The sequence below is a fragment of the Carassius carassius genome, chromosome 34 (genome assembly GCF_963082965.1).
Source record: "Carassius carassius chromosome 34, fCarCar2.1, whole genome shotgun sequence".
Classification (NCBI taxonomy): domain Eukaryota; kingdom Metazoa; phylum Chordata; class Actinopteri; order Cypriniformes; family Cyprinidae; genus Carassius; species Carassius carassius.
The window spans coordinates 13,035,766-13,063,285 of NC_081788.1; the positions used below are offsets into that span (position 1 = coordinate 13,035,766).

Consider the following 27,520-nt stretch of genomic DNA (forward strand, 5'->3'; position numbering starts at 1 on the left):
ATTTCTGTATTTATCCTCGTGTTTAGTCGTGTAGTGCCGATTCAAATTGTAATCTTTTAACACAGCGACCTGTGTACCGCAAATCAAGCACACAGCGTTACCTTTAATTTCTGTGAAGAAGTACTTGGCAGTCCATGTCTTGTTAAAAACACGACATTCATTATCAACTTTTCTTTTCTTAGCGTGTGCTGACATTTTGAGGGTAACACCACTTGTTGCTATTCAACTTCACTGTCGCCTGGCAACAGAGCACGAGCCTCCGCTGAGTGCGCGCGCATTCCGCGCAACTCCCCAAACAGATCTTCGGATGCAGAGGCGCGCGCGCGCTGTTCAGACGAATCTGCCCGAGCAGACGGATATTAGTTTTTTTATTACCTTCGCGCTCATGCGGACGCGTCAAGTTTGACTGCAGTATCTTCTATTCTATGCGCCTTATAATCCGGTGCGCCTTATAGTGCGGAAAATACGATAGATATTTTTATAATCTATGTTGGGCCGGGGCCGGACAGGGACACACAAAGGGCCGGATGTGGCCCGCGGGCCGTAATATGCCCAGGTCTGTTCTATGGTATCATGAAGCACCTTTATTTTTAAGAGAGTATGACAACATTTACAGGATGCATTGAGGAGGACCCCAAACTATACTCAGGGGCCAAGTAATGCTTATGGTCCATGATATTGGTACAGATTTTGTGTAATAAACAACGCATGACTATGTTTCAAGTTGGAAAAGACATTTAGCTCCCACTTTAAGTGAACCTTCATTCCCAGGTCATCTACAAGATGGATTAAAATGCTGATAAAGTCAAGAAAAGATGAGACATAAACACGTCAGTATGATTAAAAAGTTAAAATGTAAAATAAATAATTGAAATAAAACGCATAAAACATGTTTATTCTGTGGCACCTAAAAAAATCATTTGGCACCTAAGTTTTTTTCTTATAGGAGCCAATGGCTCCTTCCTCGATTTTTTTGTTTGGAGCCCTGCATATAATTATTATTAGATGTCTCTGGTAGGGGTGGACCGAAATTTCGGCCGGCAAAAATTTTCGGCCGAAATGGCATTATCGGTTTCGGGCCGAAATAAAAAAAAACAGCCGAAAACGTAAACCGAAAATGAATGTCACCCGCCCCTCCCATCCGTGCGCAAGCGCTTAGGTTTCACTCACGATCGAGCTGTTATCACGCGTCTGCCTATCAAAGATTAAGCATGTCAAAGGGCTGTCACAATCAAAAAAAGCTTGTCACAAAAGCTGCAAAATCGATCGGACCAACCAACACAAGTTTCGAAAACGAAAACAGGGAATCGATTTTAACGGCCTTCTCTCGGAGCGTGTCCAGCTCGTCACTATACGCTCGCAGCGAACGCGCGTCACACAGCAACTGCAGGTTCTGACACACACACACACACACACACACACACAGAGCCTATTAGTGCATAATATCAATGTAGCCTTCAGTAATGTTTTTCATTGATGTTATGGCAGTCCACATTGCTGACTTGTGCGCGTCTCAAGCGCCCTCTTTACGTTCGCCCTAATGCCTGTTTAGTTGTCGGTGGATTTGTCTATATTTGGCGTTGAAAAACGGACCAACGCCAAATATAGGCAATTTACTAACGATTCAATGAACACTTTGCCTATGTCTCAAAAATCAAACAGGATTTTTTTTTCACAAAAGTGACAGCCCTATACGAGAGGACACCAAAGTTCCAATATGTAGCATTTGTTCTGCAAAAATCTCCAAAATTGTGGATTTTTTTGCACAATTTTTAAAAAACTATTTTATTTGATGGAACATAAAACTTGAAGAATAATTATTATTTATATTTATTGTAAAAAATATTATATGTTTTGTTATGTAACTGTTAATAAAAGTTTGATTATTATATTGTGATTTTTCAATTCAGATCCATTAAATCCAAGCAATATACGTTTTTAAAAGAAGCCATTTTCGGCTTCAGTTTCGGTTTTCGGTCAAGTGCATCCTAAATTTTCGGTTTCGGCGCAGAATTTGCATTTCGGTGCATCACTAGTCTCTGGAACACTTGGATTGGTCCATCACTGTATTATTTTGGGTTTATTCACATTATATCGACGGTACATTATATCTCACTAATGTATTGTGGAGTTTATATTTGCTGTTGAAAATGTAGTTTGATCTGGGTACAGTCCTAAAATACATTGTTGACCAAGAGCAAATGGCGTGCTACATCTCTTTTCATTTCTCACAAGTGCTTGACTGTTGAAGTATACTGTCTAAAAGATTTACTGTGGTCTTTGCATTGTCATTGACATTACATTACTGCATGATTAAGCAATGGATTACTGCTGTATAATCCTTAATACTCAGTGCTGCCTGTGTTTACCAATAGAATAATTTGTCATTTTGTAAATGACATACATTTTGCACATAGAATAAATAAGCAGCAATGATGCATTTCATGACTTGCTTCTTTTTAAGGCTGTTTCATGAGGTTAAATGCTACATTGCGTAGTTGCCTGACTCTGTAAAAGGGGGAAGTAATTAAAAAAATGCTTTACTTAAGCATGCCCTTTGGACATTATAAAATTCATGTAATTTTCTTATTCTTTATGTCCGTGTCCATGTTCCCTGTATTAAAATTGGTCTGTTATCTCTCATCTCAGAGGAAATAGAGCAGTCTTCCTGTTTAGGCATGATTATTTGTCTCACACAGTTGGAGTTGAGCTATTCAGCAGCTCTGTTTATTGACTCTATATGTAGTGATTTTACTTTCATAAAAAGGCCTCATTTGCTTTTATCCTACAGTATGTGTAAGATGTGCTGTCCAGCTGTTACAATGAGGGTATAGTGACACTACACTTCAGAAGGAACGAAACCTGTAAAATTGTGAACAACTGAGACAGCAGGGAAAATCAGCCGAGAGAACCTTAGCCAAAATAGTTTTATTTGACATGAATGAAAATTTACAGAGTCTGTCATAATATTTTTAAAGGCTTTTTTACATGCATTTTAACATGGATCTTTATACAGAGTTTTAGTTCACAAGAAACCCTCAGACTCTTAAACACAGTTTGGGAAAATTAGACTTGACTCACTCACATGACTTACACAGTATACTCTACGACATATTGAAAGGACTGTTTTTGAAAACTCAGTTTTCGTGGGCATTCCAAAATATCTAGCAGATTTATTCGTTAGCTTAATTTTAACTGTACTTCCATCACTCACAGCCTTTAAAAAAACATTTTTTTTAAATAAAAATCTCTTATTAATTATGGTGTCTGCTCCAACTGAAGTCAGTTGTGTTTTTATTAGGGGTGTGCGATATGATGATCTTTGATTGTAAAAATTAATAAAAATAACTCCACGATCTGTTTTTGAAGAAATATCACAGTATCGTTCTACAGTGCACATTCTATCAGCTGCAGCTCTGGTGCGCTGGTCTGACCTGTGATTTTTCTGAGAGCCGCATACATCCGAAGCGTGCACGCTAAAACCTGTCAAACAGTGGCTGATTATTGAAGTTATCTTTTGCGCTAATACTGTCAAAACACACAAGATTTACGTGTAGACTCAGCTGGTTATGTCTAAAATTAAAGTAAACAGTTGAGAGAAAAACTTATACGTGCATGTATATTAGATGCGTGCAGGCCTATTAAACATGCAGCCTACTGTCATTATTGTCAAGGGATAGATCACCCTAAAATCACATTTTTGTCATTATTTACGGTCACGTTGTCTCAAACCTGTATTAATTGCTTTCTTGTGCTGAACACAAAATAAGATATTTTGAAGAATGTGGGTAACCAAACAGTTACTGGTCCACATTGAATTTGATAGTAGCAAAGATAGTAGGGAAATTAGTTTGGCTGTAATGCTCAGACAACATATGACATTTTTTCCATATCGCCCACCCCTAGTTTTGATCAATATTCATTGTCTCTGATAAATATGCAATTTAAATTATTTTAAAATTGATCACAATATAATAAACTTATTAACTATTGTCAACTATTAATGACATGGCATAAACATCATACCATGCAGCTCTTGTTGCTCATATTCTCTTGTATTGAATTTATATCAGTATTTACATCATACTCTGCTGACATAATGCTGTCGTAAATTCTCCTGCAGTGCCACTAATTTGCTTGTTCTTTTGTCCATCTTCAGCGCCGTGGCTCATCTGAACGATGGTGAAGCCAGACATTCACACTCTGGCCCACCACCTGAAGCAGGAACGGCTGTATGTGGCGTCTGAGAAACAACTCATCCAGCGGCTCAACAACGAGGTCCTAAAGACAGCAGAGAGGCTCTGTCGCGCAGCCTGGATCGCCAAACAGCAACGGATCAACCTCGACCGCCTCATCCTCACTAGGTTTTTGTCGTCGTTTACTCACCCTCATGTTGTTCCAAACCATCATGAGTTTCTTTCTTTGTGGTTCATGAGAAAAAGAAATGTTGAAGAATGTTCACTTTTTCCCCATATAACATCCTGGATTCCTGTTCACTTTCAGTATATGGAAGAGAGAGGAAGTTCTATTTTTGTGTTGAATGAAAGTAATTAAGTCATATGGGTTCGGAACATCACAAGTCTGAGTAAATTAAGACTTCTGGTTAAGCTATTGCTGAATATGGCAGTGGTTTTCAACCTTTAACCCCCCCCCCCCCATTGTTCAGAACACTTTTCATAGACCTTACACTTCTAGTTTCTGTATATTATTAGTCAGAATTCTAGAAGTTTTATGAGCTGAATGTTTTCATGGTTCCCACTCTTTTTAACCAATGAATTTATGACTTTTTCTGTCATTCGGGATTTACGGAGTAAAGTTTTTTAAAAGTATTATTTAGACTTCTTATAAATCAACTTGAGGCCCCATTATAATTTTGCTGAGGCCCTCTTGTTGCCCTGAGGCCCTCACCTGATGGAGAGAAACTGATTTAAGTGATTTTTACATGGTTTGGTTCGAGTTCTGTTTTTTATTTATTTATTATTATTTTTTAAAAATTGCTAATTGCACAAAAATTCTTAAACCTCTGGTAGTCTGTGATGCTAGGAACTTCTTGAAACAATGTTCAAGTTCATACAGGACAGTCACTTTGATATTCAGTGGGGATTTTATAAACTTGTATTGACTAGTTGGAGTAACCAGCCAGCAAATAGTATTGAGATATTTCTTTATCTGAATTACAATTGCACATTCATTCTGAAAAAAAAGGAAAGGACGTGATGTGTGGCCAATTATGGTGTCCCATACTTGGAATTTGTGCTCTGCATCTAACCCATCCAAGTGCACACATACATCAGGAATTTCCAGTGTATCTCCACCGTGAGCAGTTTTATTTACATGATTTTCTACATTTCTCTAAATGCGTCTCTTTCCTTTCCAGTGCGGAGGCCTCTCCTGCAGAATGCTGTCAGCATGCCAAGTTTCTGGAGGACACACAGTTTGTGGATGGTTATAAGACACTTGGCTTTCAGGAGAGCATCTATGGGGAGTTCCTGGGCCGCTTGAGGGAGAACCCGCGATTGGTGGCATCCTGTCTGGTGGCAGGAGAGAGACTCGGTCATGAACACACACAGGGGGTCATACACACAGTCTTCACCTCACTCTATGGCAACTGCATCATGCAAGAAGATGAATGCTACCTGCTGCAGGTACATAGAATATACATGTGTGTCGTGGTACAAATATATATTTTGTATTATTTATTATAATACATATTTTTTGTATTATTATATGAAGTATTTATTTAATATATATTTTATTAATTATACTTTTTAATAATAATAAATAATAATAATAATAATAATTAAATAAAAAAAATTACAAATTAATAACTGAATATATATGAATATTTATTTTTTATTTGATATGTTAAGGATTAGATATTTATACCATTTATAACTCTTTTCTTGTGTACTGTCCTACTCTGTCCAGGTGCTACGTTATTTGGTGGAATTTGAGCTAAAGGAAAGTGACAACCCTCGTCGTCTGTTACGGCGAGGCACTTGTGCCTTCAGCATCCTCTTCAAACTCTTCTCAGAGGGCCTGTATTCAGCTAAGCTTTTCCTCACTGCAACCCTCCACGAGCCCATCATGCAGTTGCTGGTGGAGGACGAGGACCATCTAGAGACAGATCCAGCCAAGCTGATAGAACGCTTTACCCCGGCCCAGCAGGAGCGCCTGTTTGGGGAAAAAGGCACAGATGAGTACCGGAGAAAAGTTCAGGCAGCGGTGGAGGCCAACGAAGCCAAACTGGTGGCCCTGGTCAATACCTTTATCAACTACCTGAAACAGAACACCTATTGCTTCCCACAGAGTCTGCGCTGGATTGTTTCTCAGATGTATAAGACGCTGGCACGTGTGGAGAGGTTAGAGGTCGGGGAGGTGAGGATGATGTGCACCGACTTGCTGCTCACATGCTTCATCTGTCCAGCCATCGTCAACCCTGAACAGTATGGCATCATCTCCGATGCACCTATCAATGAGGTGGCACGTTTCAACCTCATGCAGGTAGAGAAGAATGGTGTTTGAATCATTACCATTATATTACAAACAACTGTAAGGAGGTCGGCTAGATTTAAAATGCCGAGAGTATGACAATATATATATGAGTGAAAAATATAATTTTTTTTGTATTTAAATATTTGTCATTAAAAACATTGTTTGGTCATTTTAATTTTTAAGTTCCACAAACCACTTCCATAATATACTTTCAAACCATAATATATATATATATATATATATATATATATATATATATATATATATATATATATACATTTTTTTTTTTTATGAAATATTGATGAAAGTTATGACTTGCAGTTCAGTGAGTCAAATGTTAATTCAATAAAAACAATTATAATAATAATTTGTTCATAATTTGTACTGTGATTGTTTGCTTTTTCATATGGCTAGCACAGGCGACACTATAGAAAGACATCCAGTCATAATTCAATACAACACTTTTTCTGACACAAATAGTTAGTGTGGTTTATGTCTGTCTGTGATATTAATATAATCTAAAAAATAAAACCTAGTTTGATGTTTTAGGTGGGGCAGTTGTTGCAGCAGTTAGCAATGTCTGATGCAGATGATGGAGATCCTCGACGTAAAAGCAGTTTATCCAAGTTTGATAAGGTAAGAGACAAACCCAGAATTAAATAGCTCCTTTGTTTCTGATCGTCTTTCTCATCTATTTTGTTTTCCTCATCTTGTTGCCATATGATGACAAACATAGGCTGTTGGTGTATTGCACACTGGCCAGTTTCCTAAATCTCAATTTAGCAAAATCTCAGTAGCAGAAACCAGCCAACTCCAGTAAAATTTTTCGATTCTCAATACAAATTTACCACAAAATGTAATTGTTGTTGCACATACTCCATTATTTTAAAAGTTAAATAATATTTTAGGAAATGTCATCTGGGTACATTGTGCATATTACAGAAATAGTATTACGGTAGTAGTATGCTATTGCAATCATGACCAGGGAATGTTTAATGGTTCAATAACATATTCCAACACTCTTTTTGGGGATTAACTCATTGCAGCTTTTCTGTCTTTTTAGATGTGTGTTGCTGCGTTTTTGGACGTTGTCATTGGTGGAAGAGCTGTCGAGACTCCACCTATGTCGTCAATGAATTTACTAGAGGGCCTCACACTGACGGTGGTTTACATGACTCATAATCAGCTTTTTGCTCTGGTATGTAATGCAGTGAAGAAAGAGATGTGTGGAAGGAAATCAAAACTACGTCAGATTTTTATGATTCCGTCATCAAAAGTACAAATGATCTTTGGGCTGTTCACGTGGTCACAGTGAAATCACATCCGTCTGAAATATTGGACAGCAGTTTTGTAACAAGTTGCACTATGACTTGTATAAAAAATTTCTTTGCAGTTTCACATCCTTTTCCTTCCTGAAATGTGAAGTCTTTATGAAAATGTTTATAGTTTGCAACTCAGCTTTTACAGAAGATTCAGATCAATGAAAAATGACTTGTCTACCTCACCCTCTTGCAAACCTCAACAGAACATGCCCAAACCTGTCCCACTAATATAGCAGGAACAGTAATACTGCATACCTTTACAGTCCTAATGCTTTAACTCTTTCTGTCCAACACTGCCAAGAGCCAATAACCCTCTGTTTCTCTGTTTTTCTTCTCTGCATGTTCAGCAAGATGTTCATCAGCTCACTGTCATTTACAGAGCCAATTAGCCGACTTCTATGTTGTTATTGCATTAGACTCACTGTTTCAAATTCACTAATGATGATAGCTGAATAATGAGGCCCACCTGCTTTAATTACCATTGATTAAGAATGAGTTAAAAAATTACCTGAACACATAAAGAAAGCTTATAGTACATCTTTGCAAACCTTATTTTACAAGGTATCAACTTAGAGTGATTGTTTGATAGTGTGTTTGTGCCAAAAAGAAAGAAAGAAATGTCTTAACCTCATTTCTTTGTTCAGGTGGACTTTGTGCGTAGTGTCACTGCAGGAGATCAGCTCAGAGAAGAAGACCACCTGGCTCTGGAAACCCTAATAGCCCATGTACCTCAGTCCCGCACGACAAAGAGCAACAGTCTGGAGCTCACACCTTCGAACACGCCCCAGCTCTCCCCAGTTACCACACCCGCCAACAAGAAGAACAGACTCCCTATTGGTATTCCTTCTAAATTAACTTTACTGCATGTTGATTGCTGCAGATTCTGCCGAGTCTAAGCCTCTGATTACAGAAAGTGCAGTCCGGTGTAATCCGATACAAGAATAATTGACTCTCTATTCTGATTCTTTGAAATTGTTCAAAAATAATGAAATTTAATTCACTTAATGAACCCAATGAGTCAGTCAAGAAGGGCATTGAATCAACATCTGACTCACTTATTGAACTGCAAGTTTCTTTAAATGTTCATATTGAAAGTAAGTTTTGTGCTCTACGGATGTGAAACTTAAATCTTGTGTTGTTAGTTACTGGCTGTTCATATGATTGTGTGGTTGAGGATGAACACTTGGGATTTTTAAATTTACATTTACATTTATTCACTTAGCTGACGCTTTTATCCAAAGCGACTTACAATTGCCACATATGTCAGAGGTCGCACACCTCTGGAGCAACTAGGGGTTAAGTGTATTGTTCAGGGACACATTGGTGTCTCACAATGGATTCGAACCCGGGTCTCTCACACCAAAGACATGTGTCTTATCCACTGCGCTAGCACCACCCCGCCAATAAATAGATGATATTGTAGTAATAATAAAAATATTTTATTCAAGAATGGATGACAATAATTTATTATTGTTACTATTATTATTGTTATAAGATACTATTACTACTACTACTACTACTAATTAAAATAATGTATTGAAATGTTACTGTTGATGTTGCCATGAATATAGCCATGGTTGCTTATATGGCATTAAAACATAAATAAATAAACTGCCACTAATTCTTATTTGTATATAAGAATATTAAATAATACTGCTACTACTAATAGTAAGATATACAAGATAATACTACTACTATTTGTTATTATTAGATAGGAGGATGATGAGAATAATAATAATATAATATAATATAATTTATAAATATATAATAATATATTTTTTTTAATTCACCAAAAAAATCTAAGCTGGCATTCCATTTATCTTGCACAGAGATTGCAATCTTAAAACTAGGTCAAAGAAATGTAGATTTAAAATGATAAAAAAAATATCAATTTTTAATTTAGTATCATTTAGTATTTATGATTTTACCCATTATATCTATTTAATCTATTCAAAATAATATTGAAATCAGTAATGAGCATGGGAGGCTTAAGGATAGAGAGTCATAAGGTTGCTAGAATTGAGCTAATATCTCTTCTTTACAACTCACCCAGACATGAACACTAGTTGTGGTCTTCTATTAATTAACTAAGTCTGTTCTTACACTCATTTACTGATCTTTTACACACGGTTTATCTTATCCACCAACTCTCTGACTTCCACCTTTTTTCTTGCCTTGCTGCCAATGAACATCAGGACAACAGTTGGCAGCCATAACGTGTTGGGAGCCCTCTGCCACTGCCCTGTCCGCTCATATACCCTTAGTGACCCCATTTGGTGGGTAACCCTGACAGACTGCCGTGACCGACATGTACAAATACCCCGTCCAGCCTCTCACCACTTCAGCCATGCTTTGCCAGCGCTTGCTGTGTCTGCAGTGTGTGTCCCAGCTATGTATTTTGCTTCTCGCTGTAGCACATCTGGGCTGCATTTCTTGCCCCTGGGGATGTAAACGTAGTTGAAGTTGCTCAGACAAGCAAGAAATTTGAGTGTCATAAATTTGGAAGATTTGCCTGCACCTTTTTCACCATATTCCACACTAACTGTTTTCTACATTAGAATACATTAGACATTCAAATCTTGCAGGTTTCAAAATCATTCAAAAAGGTTTCATCAGCCATAAAAAGGGGCAGTCCAATTTGTCCATAAGCAGTCTGGAACAAAATGTGTTCATTGTTTTAAAGTGTTATCTGTAAAATATATATTGCCTTTAAAAATTTGTTCACTATCATGCTATTGTTTCCATTTAAATATGTTTTTGAGCATTTGTGAATGCTAGTCCCGCTCATGCAGGCTTTTGCTAACACACTTAGCAGCCTTGCTGTTCCTCCAACCCTTACAGTTTGTCTCCCTTCCCACTCTCCCTCACCCAGCAGGCTCTCGCAGCCGAAGCCGAACTAACATGGCCCAGGAGGGTGAGATTGAAGCCAGCTCTCTGGAGTCTCTGCAGGAGGTCACACCTGAAGAAGTGCTAGTCATCTCGCTGGGGACCTCACTGCAGACCGTACCTGGGATGATGTCTGAAAACGAGGTCAGAATCTTTAGTCAATTTGTCATGCTGTCAAGGTAAAATTGTAGTAGTTACAGTGGGGAAATACTCATTTGATCCTCTGCTGAGTTTGTAAGTTTACCCACTAACAAAGACATTTTTATGGTAGGTTTATTTTAATGGTGTCTGGTGTCATAACCAGTCTGTGGGAGCCAGAGCTCTTGCTGGTTGGTAGGGGATCACTTATTTCAATAACTGAAATGCAAATCAATTTCTAACCTTTATATAATGTTTTTTCTATATAATGTTTTTTTCTTTTTTTGGTTGGTATTTTGTCTCTAAGTTAAAATATACCTACCATTAAAATGACAGACCCTTCAAACTTACAAAATCAGCAGGGGATCAAATAAATGTTTTTCCTACTGTAACTAACTTGTATAGTGATATTGGTAAGAGACTTATGTGTCTGTGTTTAGGTTCTGACTCTGCATCTTGGAGATGGTGGACAAGGAGACGCCCCTGTTGATGACACCAAACTGCATGGCAAACCTGACAAAACGCTGCGCTTCTCACTCTGCAGTGACAACCTGGAGGGCATTTCTGAGGGTGTGTTTCACCAGACAACCAGCAGATGACACCGTTGTACATAAACGGTTTCATATCCACCTGACCTGTATTATTTTCCATTTGCCATTACCTTTTTAATGAATTGAGATGTAAAAGATTGGTAGTTTATTTCTCTTATTCTCTTAATTTTTTTTATCAAAATGTTTTATATATTTTATTTTATTATTATTATTATTATTTTTTTTTTTCACACAACCAACCCAGACATGGATAGAAACTGTTTTGTTTTGTTGACTATTCTTGCAGTAAGTTGTTCTGTTGGCTAAACACATCAACGACGTAACTAAGAAGAGTAGTAGTACATTAGTTAATATTAATAAATGTTGTCTGTCTGCAGGGCCGTCTAACCGCTCCAATTCAGTTTCTTCTTTGGACTTGGAGGTAGAGTCTGTGTCAGAAGTTGGACCAGGACCGTCTGGTAGCAATGGTGCAGAGGCCTTGCAGCTACTGGAACATGAACAAGGTGACTCCAGCAACAAATGAAATCTGATTTCTTGTAGAAATGTTCTGTTAGAGTGGTGTAGCTTGATTATTACTTTGATTTGTTCTTTACGTAGCCACTACACAGGATAATTTGGACGATAAGCTTCGTAAGTTCGAGATTCGGGACCTGATGGGACTAACAGAAGACAGAGACATTTCAGAGACGGTCAGTGAGACTTGGAGCACTGACGTCCTGGGCAGTGACTTTGATCCCAACATGGATGAGGACCGACTTCAGGAGATAGCAGGTAACAGTGATGTACTTTACAGTGCGTTAGTTTCCTATAGATCGTATAAAGTTCATATAACCATAAACTGAAGTTTTTCTCTCTTTGCAATTGAAATTTAAGTTTTAGTTTTAGAGTTGGTTTTGATCTTGGATTGCAAACATTTTGTTTTGGATTTAAGAGCAAATTACACATTTGATAAGTTTGACAAATTACACCCTGAGAAAATGTTCCTTTTGGCATAGTGGCTAGCTAATCCATTACTGCCATCCTGTGGTTTGCTGAAAAGTTGCACTTCTCTGGATTCTGTTAATGGTACTCTATTCTATAATTATATTTTTATATACACATTATTTGTCATTTTAGCCATTTTGTTTAAATTGTTACATTTACATAATATCAACTAGTTAATTACCTGTATATGTATGTATTGATATATATACATGTATGTACATGCCATTTACAAATACTGAATATTGATCAACTTTAAACTGTATATGATTGCTATTAGTATATGATTGCTATTATTGTGGTAAAATGGAACAGTTTTCTATAAATTGTTTTAAACTTTCAAATTAGATCACTGTTGTATAATTGCAATAATGCTCATTTAGACAAAATCTGAAACCAGTTTCCAAAATTTAGGATCATTTATTTGTTTTAACTCCCAGTCAGTCTTGACTAAATAAACTGTCTTTAAGTCATGCTTTCTTAAATTGAGACAAAACTATAGGGTTAGGCTTATTGACTAAAAAAATATCCAGTGTGTGTAAAATTTCTGTTCAGGAACAGAGTAGTGTGCAGAACAACCTAAAACTGCTTCTCATTTCATCCCTAAACATTCCACCCTTCTCCGTGTATTTCAATCAGTCTAGCTCCCTCCACCCCTTCTTTTCACTCTGTCTTCCATGTTCTCTCTCTTTCTCGCCTCCCTCTCTGACATTCACACAGTCCCTTCAGTCTTATTGACCTTGGTTCTTTCTAATTTGCATCCTTCATTTTTCATTCCTCGGAATATGGCGTTGGGGGACTTTTCCATCATTAAGTGAATTTACAGCGATTTCCTTATGTGTTTTCTCCGAGGGATTGGGTTATGAGATACACATTAAATATCCATTAATACCTCATTATCCCACTGATAAGATTACCATGATAATGAGGCAGAAATTCTAATTGTTTCACTACTGCGGGTGCCACTCATTTAATCATGCACCTGAAAGACGAGCGGCCCAGAGCCCCTGCCTCACTCACTGTAAACAGGGCCAGCGGGGAAAGGTCTCCTGCAGGCCCAACAAACCTGCCCTTGTGCACATACATATGTGTGTGTATGTGGGAAGACGTGACCTGTGGAGAGCTTCATACAGAGTGCTCATGATCTCTGTTTCCGCCCGGTCATGCTAGCGGTTTATTCTCCCCCTCCCTTTCCTGCTCTCCCTCTCCATTCTTCTGCCTTTTTAGGCGTTAGCTCCTGTTGAGAGTGTTGCAGAGAGAGGAGGTGTTGTGTGGGGTGCTGGTTTAGAGAATAATGAGGTTATGAGTGATGCTCGGCTTGATCCACATCTCAAAATCATAACCTGTTGATACTGTGTACGTGTTTCTTGGTCTTTGTGTGAGGAGGGAGGCTGCAATTAACCTTTGGCCATTCCTGTTGCAGTCTGCCTACTGCTTTAGATCACTGACGCCTCATACACATGTCTTTCTAATGTGTGTTCTCCTCAGGGGCTGCTGCAGAGAATGCATTGGGCAGCATGCTGTGTCTGCCGGTGCTTCTGGACCCATACGGTTCAACCATCTCTGAGACAACCAGTGAGGCGTGGAGTGTGGAGGTTCTGCCGAGTGACTCAGGTGAGAGTTGAACCCGTTCAAGAATGGTTCAGTGTGTGGAGTGACATTCGCATATAAATGCTCTTGACAAAATATGATGTGCATGAAGGCTATAGCACCCTTACTAATTTCAAAAGCACCCTCAATGATTTGATACTGGAACAGAACCTGATACTTCTGGAGTTCCTCCGTTGGACATAAGAGCGGTGTGTGGTGCAGTTGTCGCTTACATGCTCCACTGCCCCACCATACTTCACGCCATACATAGGATATATATTATATCTCGTAATTTCTGTTACAATTTTGATAACAGATTTTACAAACACACTTTGTAACAACTTTGTAACTCTGTTACAAACTTTGTGAATAAATCAAGTGGGACAAAAAACAAAAAAAGCAAATAAAGAAAACATTTGTATTAAAGCATTGGATCTATGCTTTGGGACTCAGGTGCAAAATTCACTTTTACATGGTGTTTGAACTTAATTGTGTGTTGGCAGTGTGGTTACACAATCACCCTATAATGATAAAAATCCACCCAGCACTTGTTTTTAAATCCCCATGAATCATAATCACTTTCTCAGAGCAAGCCGTTCACAGATTATTGGCAAAGTTACATCACTTTGCACTGGCCCCTTCCACGACTATTGATGTACACTGCCGTTTTTGTCACGATCAGTGTTACTGGAAACACAGGAGAGGGAACCAATTGCAGGTAAGTCATTTATTCAAGGGGTAATCCAAAGGGGTAAACAGTCCAGGCAGGGTCAAAACCAGAACATCCAAACATAACATAAACAAGACACGAAGACAAGGTAAGGTAAGGCAAGACAAGGCAAGAAGCGACGGACATGAATAACTCTCAACATTAAACAAGGACTCCGTAACACAGACTCAGACAGACAGGGTATAAATACACAGAAGGATAATGAGGGAACAGGAGACAGGTGGGGAACAATCAATTACTCAACAAGGAGGAAGGTGACCAAATAAGGGAACAGGAAGTGATAAGGTGACAGACACCGTGAGAAAGGGGGACATCTAGTGGAAACCCAGGGACACAACCCAGACACTGTGACAGTTTTAGCATAGACCCGTCCTGAGTGAGCTGTAAACAGTCCGCCATTGTTTCGATGCCACAGCAGGATTAGATAAGAATGTCTCCTAAGCTATTGAGGTGTTTTGTTGTTGGATGTAAGAATGAACATAACAGTGGTCATTTACCCCCGACATCTGAGCTGCTGAAGACGCAGTGGATTACTTTTGTTTTTGAAGGGAATGCACCCCCTGATCTACCTTAATGTGTCTATGTCTGCCCCAATCTTTTTACTCCAGACTGCTTTCTGAATGAGCTCATTAGCATTTAAAGAGACATGAACGGAAACAGGACACAGTGAACAGAACTGTTTTTGACGAGGTAAAAAGTTTTACATGACCTCTGAGGAATTTTAAACAAAGTATGTTGCTGACATTTCACGAAGACCCTGAAGAATCATACCTGCTTGTGGAAAATGGGCATCTGATGTCACCTTTAAAATGTCAATACAGCCTTAATAATAATAATAATAAATAATAATGAAATTTTAATTGACATTATTCACTGCTCTTTTTCTTTTATTACTGACCATTTACTTGAATAAACACTTTAATAACATATTGTTTTAGTTCATTTTGACAATTAACATATTTAACATTTAACTTTTTAATTAAACCAGTAGCAGTTCAGTAGGATAAGTTTTTGTTGTTGTATCGGGAATTAAAAAAATTAACCTGTTAGCCAGCACCCCCCATTATGGGACTCACAGCTGAAAGTTCTCTACCTAACAAAATTTCAATACCGTGATAATACTGTATACCGTGATAAAAGCATTATCAATTAACCGCAACAGGAAAATACGATACCGGCATATCCCTACTGCTTACACAAATGTAGCAAATACAGTCTTTATAAGCTTTCCATTGAAAAACAGCGATCTGTCGCCGATGCTTGAGGCTTAGATATTTATAATGATACATAGTTTGTCAAGATTAAATTTGTCCCGTTTCATTTAATCTATTCGTAAACACTGACACGTGCGAGTTTAGGGGCGTTCAGGATGCCCGCGTTCTGGTGCTGGCTAAAAGGTTAAATGAGATTGGTGTCCATTACTGAAATTTGATATTCCTGTTAACAGGGCTGATTATGTTTTGAATCATGCAATTGTGAATCAGAAATAATGTAAAACCAGACTGTGCCAGTATCAGGCATACGGCAGTCTGTGTGTGGTCTTGTCTCCCTGCCCGTTTTGCATCCCAAACACTAGAAAGAGAGAATAAGTGATAGTTTTTTTTTCCTTTGCTGGGGTTTGTTTCAGTTCTAGGCAGTGGAAAAGTGGACTTTGAAGACCATTGAGACCTGCATTATTACAATTGAGCATGTAAATGAGAGTCCTCCATGGCGATGTCCTGGGTGTGTTTATGTGTGTGTGGATACACCGTTTTCTACAGTTAATGAATCTGTGTTGCAGAAGCTGCAGACCTGAAGCAGGAAGAGCGACTGCAGGAGCTGGAGAGCTGCTCAGGTGTGGGTAGCACTTCAGATGACACCGAGGTCAGAGAGGTCAGCTCCCGACCCAGCACCCCGGGACTCAGTGTTGTTTCAGGTACACATACACAAAAGCCTAATCGTCTAAATGCATTCAAATGAGCAAACGCTGTCAATCTGGAGTTGCAGAATTGAGCAAACATGAATTTGCAGAATTCAACAATCCAAAGGTTTTAAAATTATGCATGTCACATTTGAATGTTGTTCTCTGCCTCACTGAGTTCTTTATTCAGCGACTATTCTTCCCTGACATGCTGATGAAGACGAATAGCCATGTAAGACAACGGCAAACTCCCAAAAGACTACTTGTGGGGAGTTTTACCTGAGGACTTTGGCAGATGGATCGCCTTTTCATTCCTCCACTATTCAATCTTGCCGTTTCCATCTCTCGTTCACCTACTCTGACCTCCCTGGGGAATCTCCTGCCCTCTTTGTGTGATCAAGGGAGCATTGGCATGGTTTCCTCGCTTCCATGAAGAGCTAGAAATGAGATGTAACCACTCCATCACTTACACGCTAGACTTTTGCTTATTCTCTGAACTATTCTGGATATCTGAGAGACATATGCACAGTCAACCGTAAGCTTGTTTTGCTAAGGCAGCAGAACAGTGTTTTATTTTATTTATTTTTTTTTGTTTTTTTCATTTGTTCCTTTGTATCAGAGATGGTATGTCATGCCAAAGTTTCCTCTTTGACAAACCAAACTACTTCACAGCTCTATACACAATATATTTATTTCTGTGCTTTATAATTGGAGGCTTTGCTGATTTGTTACATATTGTTTGTGCAGGCATCAGTGCCACATCAGAGGACATCCCCAATAAGATTGAAGACCTACGCTCAGAGTGCAGCTCAGATTTTGGAGGCAAAGACTCCGTGACCAGCCCAGATGGAGAGGACTCTGCTCATGGTACAAACAAATAATCAAGTGACTGATTGGGCACACACACACACACACTGCTTTATTCACAGAGATGCACTAACAAAGTTTTACTCCTTAAGATGTAAGCATATAAGTAGAGTAGACACCTGCCTTTAAAAAGTTTGGGGTCTGTAGGTTTTTGAAAGATGTTAATACTTTTATTCAGGAAGGATGCATTAAATCAATCAAAATAAATAAAGACTTAGGGAACATTTTATATTGATTAAATGTTTTTTTCCTTCTAATATTACTGTACTATATTTTGAACAAATAAATGCATCCTTGGTGAGCATTAGAGACTTCTTTCAAAAAACAAAAATGGCTAATGTTATTGACCAAAGGCCATAACATTTTATATAATAACTGGCTCTTCTTTATCAGACTGAATTTTAATATCAGTGAACCTGTATTTTTTCATTGGGTGTCTAATAATGTTGTACACAAGTTTATTGGAAAGGGGTAGCAGACAGCATAATGCTGACATATGTTGTTTAAAGATGAAAAGAGCCAGCAAAACATATCAACGTAATAACTTGGTGCATCTTGGTTCAAGTTTAAATCAAAATTTGTTGTGAGTTTTGTTAGGCTCTGTAAACTATAAAGGATCACTCATTTACTTTATCCCTTTATGCACCCCTCCATTCTTCCACCTCTCTAGGAGCTCACAGTCAATCCTGCGCACCCTCTCAAACAGATTCACTGCTGGCCATGTTCGATCCCCTCTCCTCTGGAGAAGGTAATGTCACTTCCCAGCATGCACTGCTGTAGAATGCAGTACTTACACACACATGTAAGAGCTAGAAAGAAGTGCCATTAATGTGCCTAATGACAAAAGCCCACTAAACAGTGTGTGCGCTGTGAAATAAAGCAAGCGCTTGCCGGATTTCTTTTATATTATGGCCCATTCTAGTTGAATATAGGGTTTTATTATGTTGGTGTTTATAGGCTAAATTTGATTTGTGGTTGTTTAAGCCTACAAATCTACAATAGAAAATTGCATAAATGTGTGTTGGAGAGACACTGTGAGAAATACGTGTGTGTGGGGCAAGGTGAGGGGATGACAGGTTGCTAGACCTCACTGCAGGCGTTTTGGCTCAGTGGCCTGTCCCCACTGAGCTAGTGGCACAGGGCTGGCATTAGAACGCACACAGCAGAGATGCTGTACCCTTGGAACAGGTGGCCTACTTTCACCTGAGGTCTGTCTGACTCTGACAGCGCTCTCAAGCTCTCTCTCTCACACACACACACACACACTCCTGCTGACAGTGTGCATGCAACCTTTTTTATGAATGCTAGTTAAACAGAAGTCATGTCACGACCCTGGCTCTAGTTTTGTTTGTCAAGAACTGGAGGTTATGCTGCAAATATCAATTTGCAAAAACGGTTTTCTCACAGGTACAGAGTTTAGCCAGTGACACGATTTAAATCCAAAAGCAAAGACCCTCTAAATTTGGGTCAAATGTCTTTGCAGGTTCATCCACTGGCACCATCGTGCGACCCAAGGTGCACTATCCCCGGCCCCTTCACCCTCCCCCTGACCCGCCCATTCCAGAGGCCAGCATAACAGGCTACCAGGAGCCTCGTCCACCCCTCTTCGCCCCCCACCTGGTGCAGAGTGACCTGGAGCATCCCAAACAGAGGCACTCTTTCCCTGAAAGGCTGGTCAGGAGCCGCAGCACAGATGTGATGTCCGCTGGCCGCAGACCCACCAGTGACCCCGGACTGAACCGCAGGACCATGATGGAGGAGAGAGACCCGGCTGGGGCTTATTCCACAGGACCCACCTCCTCGCCCAGCAAGGATTCACTCAAAGGAGAAGTGAGAAAGATGGATTTATCAGTTTTGTCTAATCTGTATTATTCATGTATACTTGCACTACCGCATCAGTATTACAATATAACTGGTTGTTTAAAATAACTGGTTTCTATTTTATTATATTTTAAAATTATATTCATATGATGGCAAAGCTGAATTCTCAGCATCATTACTCCAGTCTGCAGTGTCACAATGTCCTTCAGAAAGCATTCTAATATGCTTATTTTCTACTCAAGAAATATTTTGTATTATTACTAGTGCTGTCAATCGATTAAAAACTTTAACTAGATTAAACACACATTTTTTCTGTGATTAATCGCAATTAATCGCAATAAAAAAAGAAATGTTTTTGTACGTTTTTAATATATTTTTTAATGTAATAATTTCACAGTTAATCAAATTAATGTAGAAACAACATAAAGACAGTATATTTTAAATACTTGTTTAAATGGCATCTTTTTATGAATGAAGGCCAGTATTACTGATATTAATACAGCTACTGATTTTTTTTTATTTTTTACATTTATTATTAGGCTTCAAAAATATAACAGTTTTTAATTTAAGTAAACTTAAAACAATGCTAACATAATAAATGTCATGTTTACTCCTGCCCTTCCTGTCTTAACAGTTAGGAAATATACAGAAATTTAATAAAGTTATCAAAGTTATATGCAGTCTGCACTGCATAAACTATAAATTAAATAGTTAATCCTTATTAAAGCTACAAAAGTTATTTAGTCAAGAGCAGCAAGTCATTTTCTCTGTTCCCTTTGTTCTTTAACTTTACTGACAGGAAGCTTTATTGGCTGCTGTCCCTTTAAGAGCAGACAGACATGCGGATCTCACCGTTTATATACTGTCTATGGATCTCGCCTCATTCTCTCACAACTCTTTTTGTTCATTTTAGACTTTATATAAATCATTTAAGATTGCTCTTATGAGGATAATCAACAAAACTGGCACTTTGGGATGTTTATTGTTAGTTCAAGCGCTTAAGAGAACTGGATTCTGGCGCCGTGTCTATGCATTGTGTGTGTGTGTGTGTATGTGTCACATAAGGGCATTCACAGACAGCGCATTCTCTTTTGTCTTGCCACGCTTGAAATGTTTAAAAGCATTTAAATGAATAAGAGCGTGATCATATAATGTAAAGCTAGCCAACGGATGGCAGAAAATACGGATGCTGCATTAATTGCGTTAAATATTTTGACACGTTAAACCAGACAAAAATTAATCGCATGCGTTAACGCGTTAACGTTGACAGCACTAATTATTACCAATATTGAAAACATTTGTGCTACTTATTTTTTTTGTGAAAACCATGATTTTATTTTTTTAAATGAATTTGAAGATCAAAAGAACAGCATATTTTTAAATTAGATATATTTTGTAACCGTATACATTCTTTACTGTTACTTTTGATCAATTTACACTTTTTCTTTCTTTCTTACAAAAATTTTAATTAAAATTTTACTACATTTTTCTTCATTCAGGGTTTGAGTTACTTGAGGTCAGGTAATTGACAATGAAAAATTTTAAATGAACAACTACTTTAAATAATCATGTTTTTGTATGTGTGCAGTCCGAGGACAGAAAAGATAGCGATGATGAGAAGTCTGACAGGAACAGACCCTGGTGGAAGAAGCGCTTTGTTCCTGCCATTCCTAAAGGTGAGAAGCCTAACTCCTTTTTCTTCTTTAAGACAGATATTAATCATTTTAAAAATCAAAAGTTTTCTATTGACTATTCTTTTCTTTGAGATGCTTGATTACTTTACAGTAAAGATGTTTTGTATGGAATTACCATGTACGTTTAAATGTTTGGTGTATAAAGTGCACATTTTTCACTTTGATGAATGTTAAATCGAGCAGCATTTATTAATTCTATTGTAACATTATAAATGTTTTTAATGTCACTTATGATCAATTTAATGCATCCTTGCAGACTAAAAGTATTAAAAAAAAAAAATTGGACAGCCAAACTAGAAATTAGCATTTAGCATGGCTTGGGCGCTAAGTTTGTGTGTGAAGCCCAACCCTGTCTGTTGCTGTCTGTGTTCCTCACACAGTGTTCTATTGGACTGCAGAGGGTGAACTCCCAGGTAACCCACTCTTCAAGCTCTCTCCCACTCAGTCAGTGCTGTACACTAGCAGCCCGAATATTTGCTAGTCCCTGTAGACTTCTCTTCACCACTGTGTGACGGCTAGAGCTGTGATGAAGCTCAGTCAAGCGTCATCTTTTCATTCATGCAGCCATCTTGGATTTCCATTATTTATTTTGTAGTGGTTGAACTCTATAAAAGAATGCACTTGAAAAAGATGTATAATTTGCTGTAGGGATACAAAAACTACAGAACGTTGGTGTCAAGTCAAAACTAAAATAAATAATATAACTATTGAAGTTAACTATTGAAATTTTGGTTTCAGAACCTAAATTTTCATAGACTTGTCATATAAAGACAATCTCATTCTTTTTTTTTTTTTCTTTTTTTTGCCCATACATATGGAATTCTGCAGCACAGAGTCACACATCTTTGTGTTTGCACTTAGTAGTGACATGCTTCTTGTTTTGGTTCCCCATTTCTGAATATTTTGTAGTGGCTGTGTGGAGCAAATATATTCAAAGAATGTTCGTCCATTTGGTGCAGTGGACTGGAGAGGGTCGGTGTCTTGAGGTTTGCCCTCTTGTAGGAGCACGGCTGCAGCTTTGTGCAATTTTTGTGAGAATAACTGCATCTTTAATTTTTTGCAGTGCCGATCTCTGGGCTCCGAAAGCGGGACAAGCCGGAAAAAGATGAGCAAGGAGTGGAGAGGGTACCACAAGGTCTGATTCCATTTAACTCTTATCATACACTCACTGCAGCCATTGTCCAAGCTGATCATGTGTGTATGCATCTCAGGTATACCAGATGAGCCTTCAGCGCTCAGGCAGAGCTCTAAGACCCAGTCAGCGGAGGCAATAATGGACAAGTACAAGTACATCATGGAGAGACGACCCACTCACAGCGATGGGGCACTTGCTGGAACTTATGTTGGACAAGGTTTGTAATATTCATACTATGACATAGAAACACACGAAATTGGTACACACTCTCTTTCTTCAGTATTGTGGAGAAAATAATTAAAAGTATTGATGCTTCTTACAATTTATATTAGACTGATACAGACACTGTAGCTTATCCTCTCAGATAGTGTCCCCTCATTGTCCAATTAATTTGAGTGAATTGGTTTGTGCAGATGGTTCGTGTAAATAAATAAATTATGAGTCACATAAATAACATTTGCTGTGAAATGTATTTTTGGTCTGACCGACAAAAGGATTTGTTTTCTATTACTTTTTTCTTTTTGATGTCATTTTTTTTATCACAAATAATGTTTTATGGAGTTTTTATGTATATACAGAATTGCTTAGTCTTTTTTTTTCTCCAAGTTGAATTTTATAAAGTGACTAATTTATTATATTCTTTTAATTTATTCAGTGTTGAATCTGTGTCTGACATTAAATAGCCTGGGAAGCTGATATGGCTTAAACTTCAGTACATCATCAATAATTTACAGATATATCAGTGAATCCATTTTTTTATTTATTTTTTATTAAATACTTGGGTATAATAGCTTTTGTTAGCATCTTGTGCTTAGAATAGCAATGGGGTGAGGAAATATTTTCCTATAACTACCTAAAGAGTAGCTTGATTACATTTTTTTAATTGTTTTCCCAATACTGCTTAGGTTGCTTCTACTTTTATCTGTTAGACAAAATTTATCAATGAAACTGGTAGTCATCTGCTGTTTTGTCATTGTTTTTACAGAGCCTTGTAGAGAGGTAGACAGTGAGCATGATTCCCCTAAAGATGAAGCTCTGCAGAACATCTCTGCAGATGACCTTCCAGACTCTGCCAGTCAGACAGCACCCCCTCAAGACAAGACATTCTCCTTCAGGTCTCTTAGACAAACAAATTCTAACTCATACTTTTTTTCTCTTGAAAGTAAAATCAGTACATTCTGAAAGTCTAAATCTCAGGAAGCAAAATGGCAATGAACATTTAACAGAATCAGAATGATGAGTGAATTTTGACCTTATGTGTGCATAATCTGTCTGTTGTATCTCTGCAGTGATATTAAGAAAAAGCTACGCCTGGCGCTGTGCTCTGCAGATTCTGTTGTATTTCCCATCATTCCACCAGCAACAACACGTAATGGTCTCCCAGACCATGGAGATCCCGAAGGTTACTTATTACCCATGCTATCTCCTATTATCTGTTCTTGACTTATGCTTTACTTATTACAAAGTTGTTTCTTTTAGTTTATAATAATAATAATGACGACAATAATAAATGAATACTATTTTAATACTGTAATGATTATTATTAACACTAATATTATTTATTCCTATTATTATTTTATAAATTATTATTGTTGTTCTTCTTCTTCTTATTCCTATTATTATACTAGTCCAGTTTAAAGGGAACCTTTCATCTGAACTAAAGTTTTCGTAGATCTGTACACATGGGGTGAAAGTAGCTGTTCAATAGGTTTTGAGGTTCAAAATGCTGTCCATTTATGTCTGGCCCCTGTTTCCTCTCTCTCCTCAGACAACGAGATCGTGTGCTTTCTGAAGGTGCAGCTGGCGGAGGCCATTAACCTGCAGGATAAGAACCAGATGGCTCAGATCCAGGAGACCACGCGCTGCGTCAGCCACCTCGACCCCCGCACCTGCAGAAAACTGCTCACTGCCATGGCAGAGGACTATAGGTACACACATTACTCTCTTATTCTCTCACTCTCTCTTCATGTCTGACTAACTTAGTCACATTGTTTCTCTCTTTTATTCACTTCTCTCACACACAACAATGAATCACCATTTATTAAAAGATTGTGCTGACATATTTTTGGGCATGACTCCATAGTGAGCGCTGTGATGGTTTTGTGCACTAGGAAACGGGCTCCATACATTGCCTACCTGACACGGTGCAGGCAAGGCCTGCAGACATCTCAGGCTCATCTGGAGCGACTCCTGCAGAGAGTGTTGAGAGATAAAGAAGTGGCCAACCGCTACTTTACCACCGTCTGTGTCCGACTGCTCCTGGAACACATGGAGTCAAAGATGCTTGACTTCATCAAAGGTCTGTATGATGAATAAAAAAGTTCAAATGAACAGGTTTTACCTGAAATAGAAATCTTTTTAACATTATACATGGATTTGCTGTCACTTTTGATCAATTTAGCAATCGTTGCTAAATAACTATTTAAAAAAAAAATAATAAAAAATCATACTGACCCCACACTTTTGAACAGTAGTGTAAAAGCACTAAAATACTTAGCACTAAATTTTGCACATATGATATTTGTAAATAAAAAATGTATTTTATATAGATGCAGAATATAGCTGATATATAGAATAGAGAAAAAATAAAATGTCTGGAGTAGCTACAGCTAGTGTTGTTTGTGTGAAGCTGTAATCTTAGTATTTATTAGTTTTAGTCATGTTCATACTCTTTTTAGTCTAGTTTTAGTTGACGAACTGATGACATTTAGTCTATTTTTAGTCAATGAAAATTGTATTTTAGTCTCTTTTTATTAATGCCATTGTATTTAACCCAGTCAATATACTACAAATACCTAGAAGTATAGACGAAACCAAAGTTTTCTTCTAGCCAAACCCATTTCAAACAATGTTATTATTTTATTGTTACCTTGTATTATTGTTATCCTTGACTCAAGGATACATCCATTCCAGACACGGAAGACTCTCTGATTTGAATTTACAACATTTATTTTACCAACCAAACATGTTAGAAGTACACACACACACACACACACAAAAAATCTGCTAATTTTTCTCCCAAAGACGAACACCGGCTGGCCTGCCATCGGTCCCTTTCTCTGTGTCAATGGAATGTTTGCATAGTTTGTCCAAGGTTTCTTATTTGAAGTACATTTTTATTTTTATTGTATAAAATGGAATAAGATTTCATTTAGATATTAATTATACACTATTTGCTTACAGTTGTCTTGTGTTTGATGTGAAATAAAGCCAATAGTTTAAGATTGTTTTAAGTTTGTACATAAAGAAATTATTAATTCATCAACTCATTCATCACAAGACTTGTACTGGCAAATGATTTCTTCTCACCGTTGATTCCAGGCGGTTTTAGAAGACAATTTCTCCTAGTCGCTCCCCTGTTGTTTCAAAGAATAGTAAAATGGTGAACGCTAGTGATGCGCGGGTTGTCTCATAACCCGCGGGTCGGGTTGGGGTGGGTTAAGAAATTGGCACTTTATTGCGGGGCGGGTTGGGGCAGGTCACTAAAATCTAATTTTTTAAAAATCCATTTATGTTGCATGGAATAAGTGGTGGAAATTTTTATTCTTTCAAGAGATTCGTTGATTTTCAGTTCGTTCACCAAAATGATTTATTCACTCGTTCAGTGACCATTTCTTCATATTACACAAATCACAAATACGCCAGCAGTTGGCGAAAAAGAGTGTTTTATGTGTTATGTCTAGTGGTGGAAATAATGTTTCTTTTTAGAGATTCGTTCATTTTCAGTTCGTTCACCAAAATGATTCGTTCAGAATCGTTCACTGATTCGTTCAGTGACCATTTCTTCGTATTACACAAAATAAGCCAGCAGATGGCAAAAAAAGAGTGTATTATGTGTTATGTCTTAAGTCAACGAACGTATTCACTTGTTACAAAAACTGATCTGGCTTTATTAAAATGTGTGTATAATCACATTCAATATATAAAGTCTAATTATGTTTTTCAGATGAACAAAGCACAAGGTTTTCTTGCCTAATTAGCATTTTAATTGTTTGGTCAGACAGTTTGTATATTATATATTCACATTCATAAATCGGGGATTAAACGTGGAGTTGCTAAATATCAAAACAAGCGTATGTGCACAGTACAGTACTTAACTGCGCTTTGCATTTTTGCGAGATTGACATGCTAAATGGCAGACTAACCCGGTTTACTCTTTCATTTCGTTCACGAACGAGATAAGCTATGTGCCAGTTCATTTCATTCACGAACGACATGTATCAGCTCATTCAACTCATTCACGAACGACATGTGTACCAGTTCAGTCATTTCGTTCACGAACGATAAGATCTCCAGATGTAGTTCAGACTCATATGAAACTCGTTCATTAAGGGCGTATTCGTTCACTACATTCAACAAATCACATACTCTGTCACATCTCATACTCGAAGGCTATTGGCTCGAGGTTGAGTAATTCTTTGACAGCGTGAAATGGTTGTTACCCGGTTCACCGAGCTGCGCATGCGCTGCTTATAGCGCCGCGCTGCTGTGAAGGGAGGAACTTCACTGAACGAGAAGTACGAGTCAGTGGATTACGTGAACGAGATGATTCGTTCACCTAAAAGATTCGTTCAAAAAGAACGATTCGTTCACGAACGACACATCACTAGTTATGTCTTAAATCAACGAACGTATTTAATTGTGACAAAAACTGATTTGGCTTTATTAAAGTGTGTGCATGATCGCATTAAATAAATAGTCTGTTAAATAAATTGTTCAGATTAACAAAGCACGAGGTTTTATCAGGGATTAAACGTGGAGTTATGTACTGTATTGCAAATATGAAAACAAGCGTATGTGCACCAATAACTGCGCTTTGTATCTGCTGATTGCTGATCGAGATTTACATGCTTGGCCGACTGTATACTCTCATTAATTTCATTCACGAACGAGATGTATCAGTTCATTCAACTCTTTCACCTACGAGAAGATCGTATTCGTGCACTACATTCAACAAGTCACATGCTCCGTCACTAACTCTTTGACAGGATGAAACAGTTCACAGAGCTTTTCACGAGCTGCGCATGCGCTGCTAATAGTGCCGAGCTCACGCGCTGCTGTGGGAGGAACTTCATTGAACGAGAAATGAGTCTTTTACTGTCTATGGTCAGTGGATTACGTAAACGAGAGCGATTCGTTCACGAACAAACCATCATAGTGCAATTACCTATAGCCTATATTGATAAGTTTACGATACGAAGTAGTGATGGGTCATGCGCAAAAGATTAGTGAATCAGAAGAGCCGGCTCGCAATGAGTGAGAGCCGGCTCACAGTTTTTTCCCTTTGGCTACTTACCTCAAGGCAGAACTTTGTTTTGATTGGTCAGCAATCGCATCGTGGCCAATCAGATGTGAGTATATGGGATCACAACATTATGTAAAAACAGAGGAGGATGAAGTGAAGCGGCAC

The 27,520-nt window shown here is 38.0% G+C and overlaps 1 protein-coding gene across 7 annotated transcripts in view; it reads left to right on the forward strand.

Annotated features, from left to right (window-relative positions):
* The window catches only part of LOC132114428 (GTPase-activating protein and VPS9 domain-containing protein 1-like), a 53,347-nt gene that overhangs the window by 18,598 nt on the left and 7,229 nt on the right, over positions 1-27,520 (forward strand). The window contains exons 2-25 of one of the 7 annotated variants that reach the window (XM_059522534.1): positions 4,160-4,364; positions 5,378-5,645; positions 5,929-6,504; positions 7,045-7,131; positions 7,559-7,693; positions 8,462-8,654; positions 10,013-10,093; positions 10,690-10,847; positions 11,282-11,411; positions 11,770-11,895; positions 11,990-12,163; positions 13,862-13,987; positions 16,474-16,608; positions 17,341-17,460; positions 18,131-18,208; positions 18,944-19,290; positions 20,870-20,957; positions 21,356-21,388; positions 22,039-22,110; positions 22,187-22,327; positions 23,096-23,225; positions 23,400-23,512; positions 23,879-24,038; positions 24,222-24,409. In XM_059522534.1, the coding sequence (XP_059378517.1) occupies positions 4,180-4,364; positions 5,378-5,645; positions 5,929-6,504; positions 7,045-7,131; positions 7,559-7,693; positions 8,462-8,654; positions 10,013-10,093; positions 10,690-10,847; positions 11,282-11,411; positions 11,770-11,895; positions 11,990-12,163; positions 13,862-13,987; positions 16,474-16,608; positions 17,341-17,460; positions 18,131-18,208; positions 18,944-19,290; positions 20,870-20,957; positions 21,356-21,388; positions 22,039-22,110; positions 22,187-22,327; positions 23,096-23,225; positions 23,400-23,512; positions 23,879-24,038; positions 24,222-24,409 (3,844 nt within the window). In that variant the 5' untranslated portion in view covers positions 4,160-4,179. The remainder of the gene's footprint in view (positions 1-4,159; positions 4,365-5,377; positions 5,646-5,928; positions 6,505-7,044; positions 7,132-7,558; positions 7,694-8,461; positions 8,655-10,012; positions 10,094-10,689; positions 10,848-11,281; positions 11,412-11,769; positions 11,896-11,989; positions 12,164-13,861; positions 13,988-16,473; positions 16,609-17,340; positions 17,461-18,130; positions 18,209-18,943; positions 19,291-20,869; positions 20,958-21,355; positions 21,389-22,038; positions 22,111-22,186; positions 22,328-23,095; positions 23,226-23,399; positions 23,513-23,878; positions 24,039-24,221; positions 24,410-27,520) is intronic. The other 6 variants (XM_059522535.1, XM_059522537.1, XM_059522536.1 and 3 more) reach the window with 6 other exon arrangements.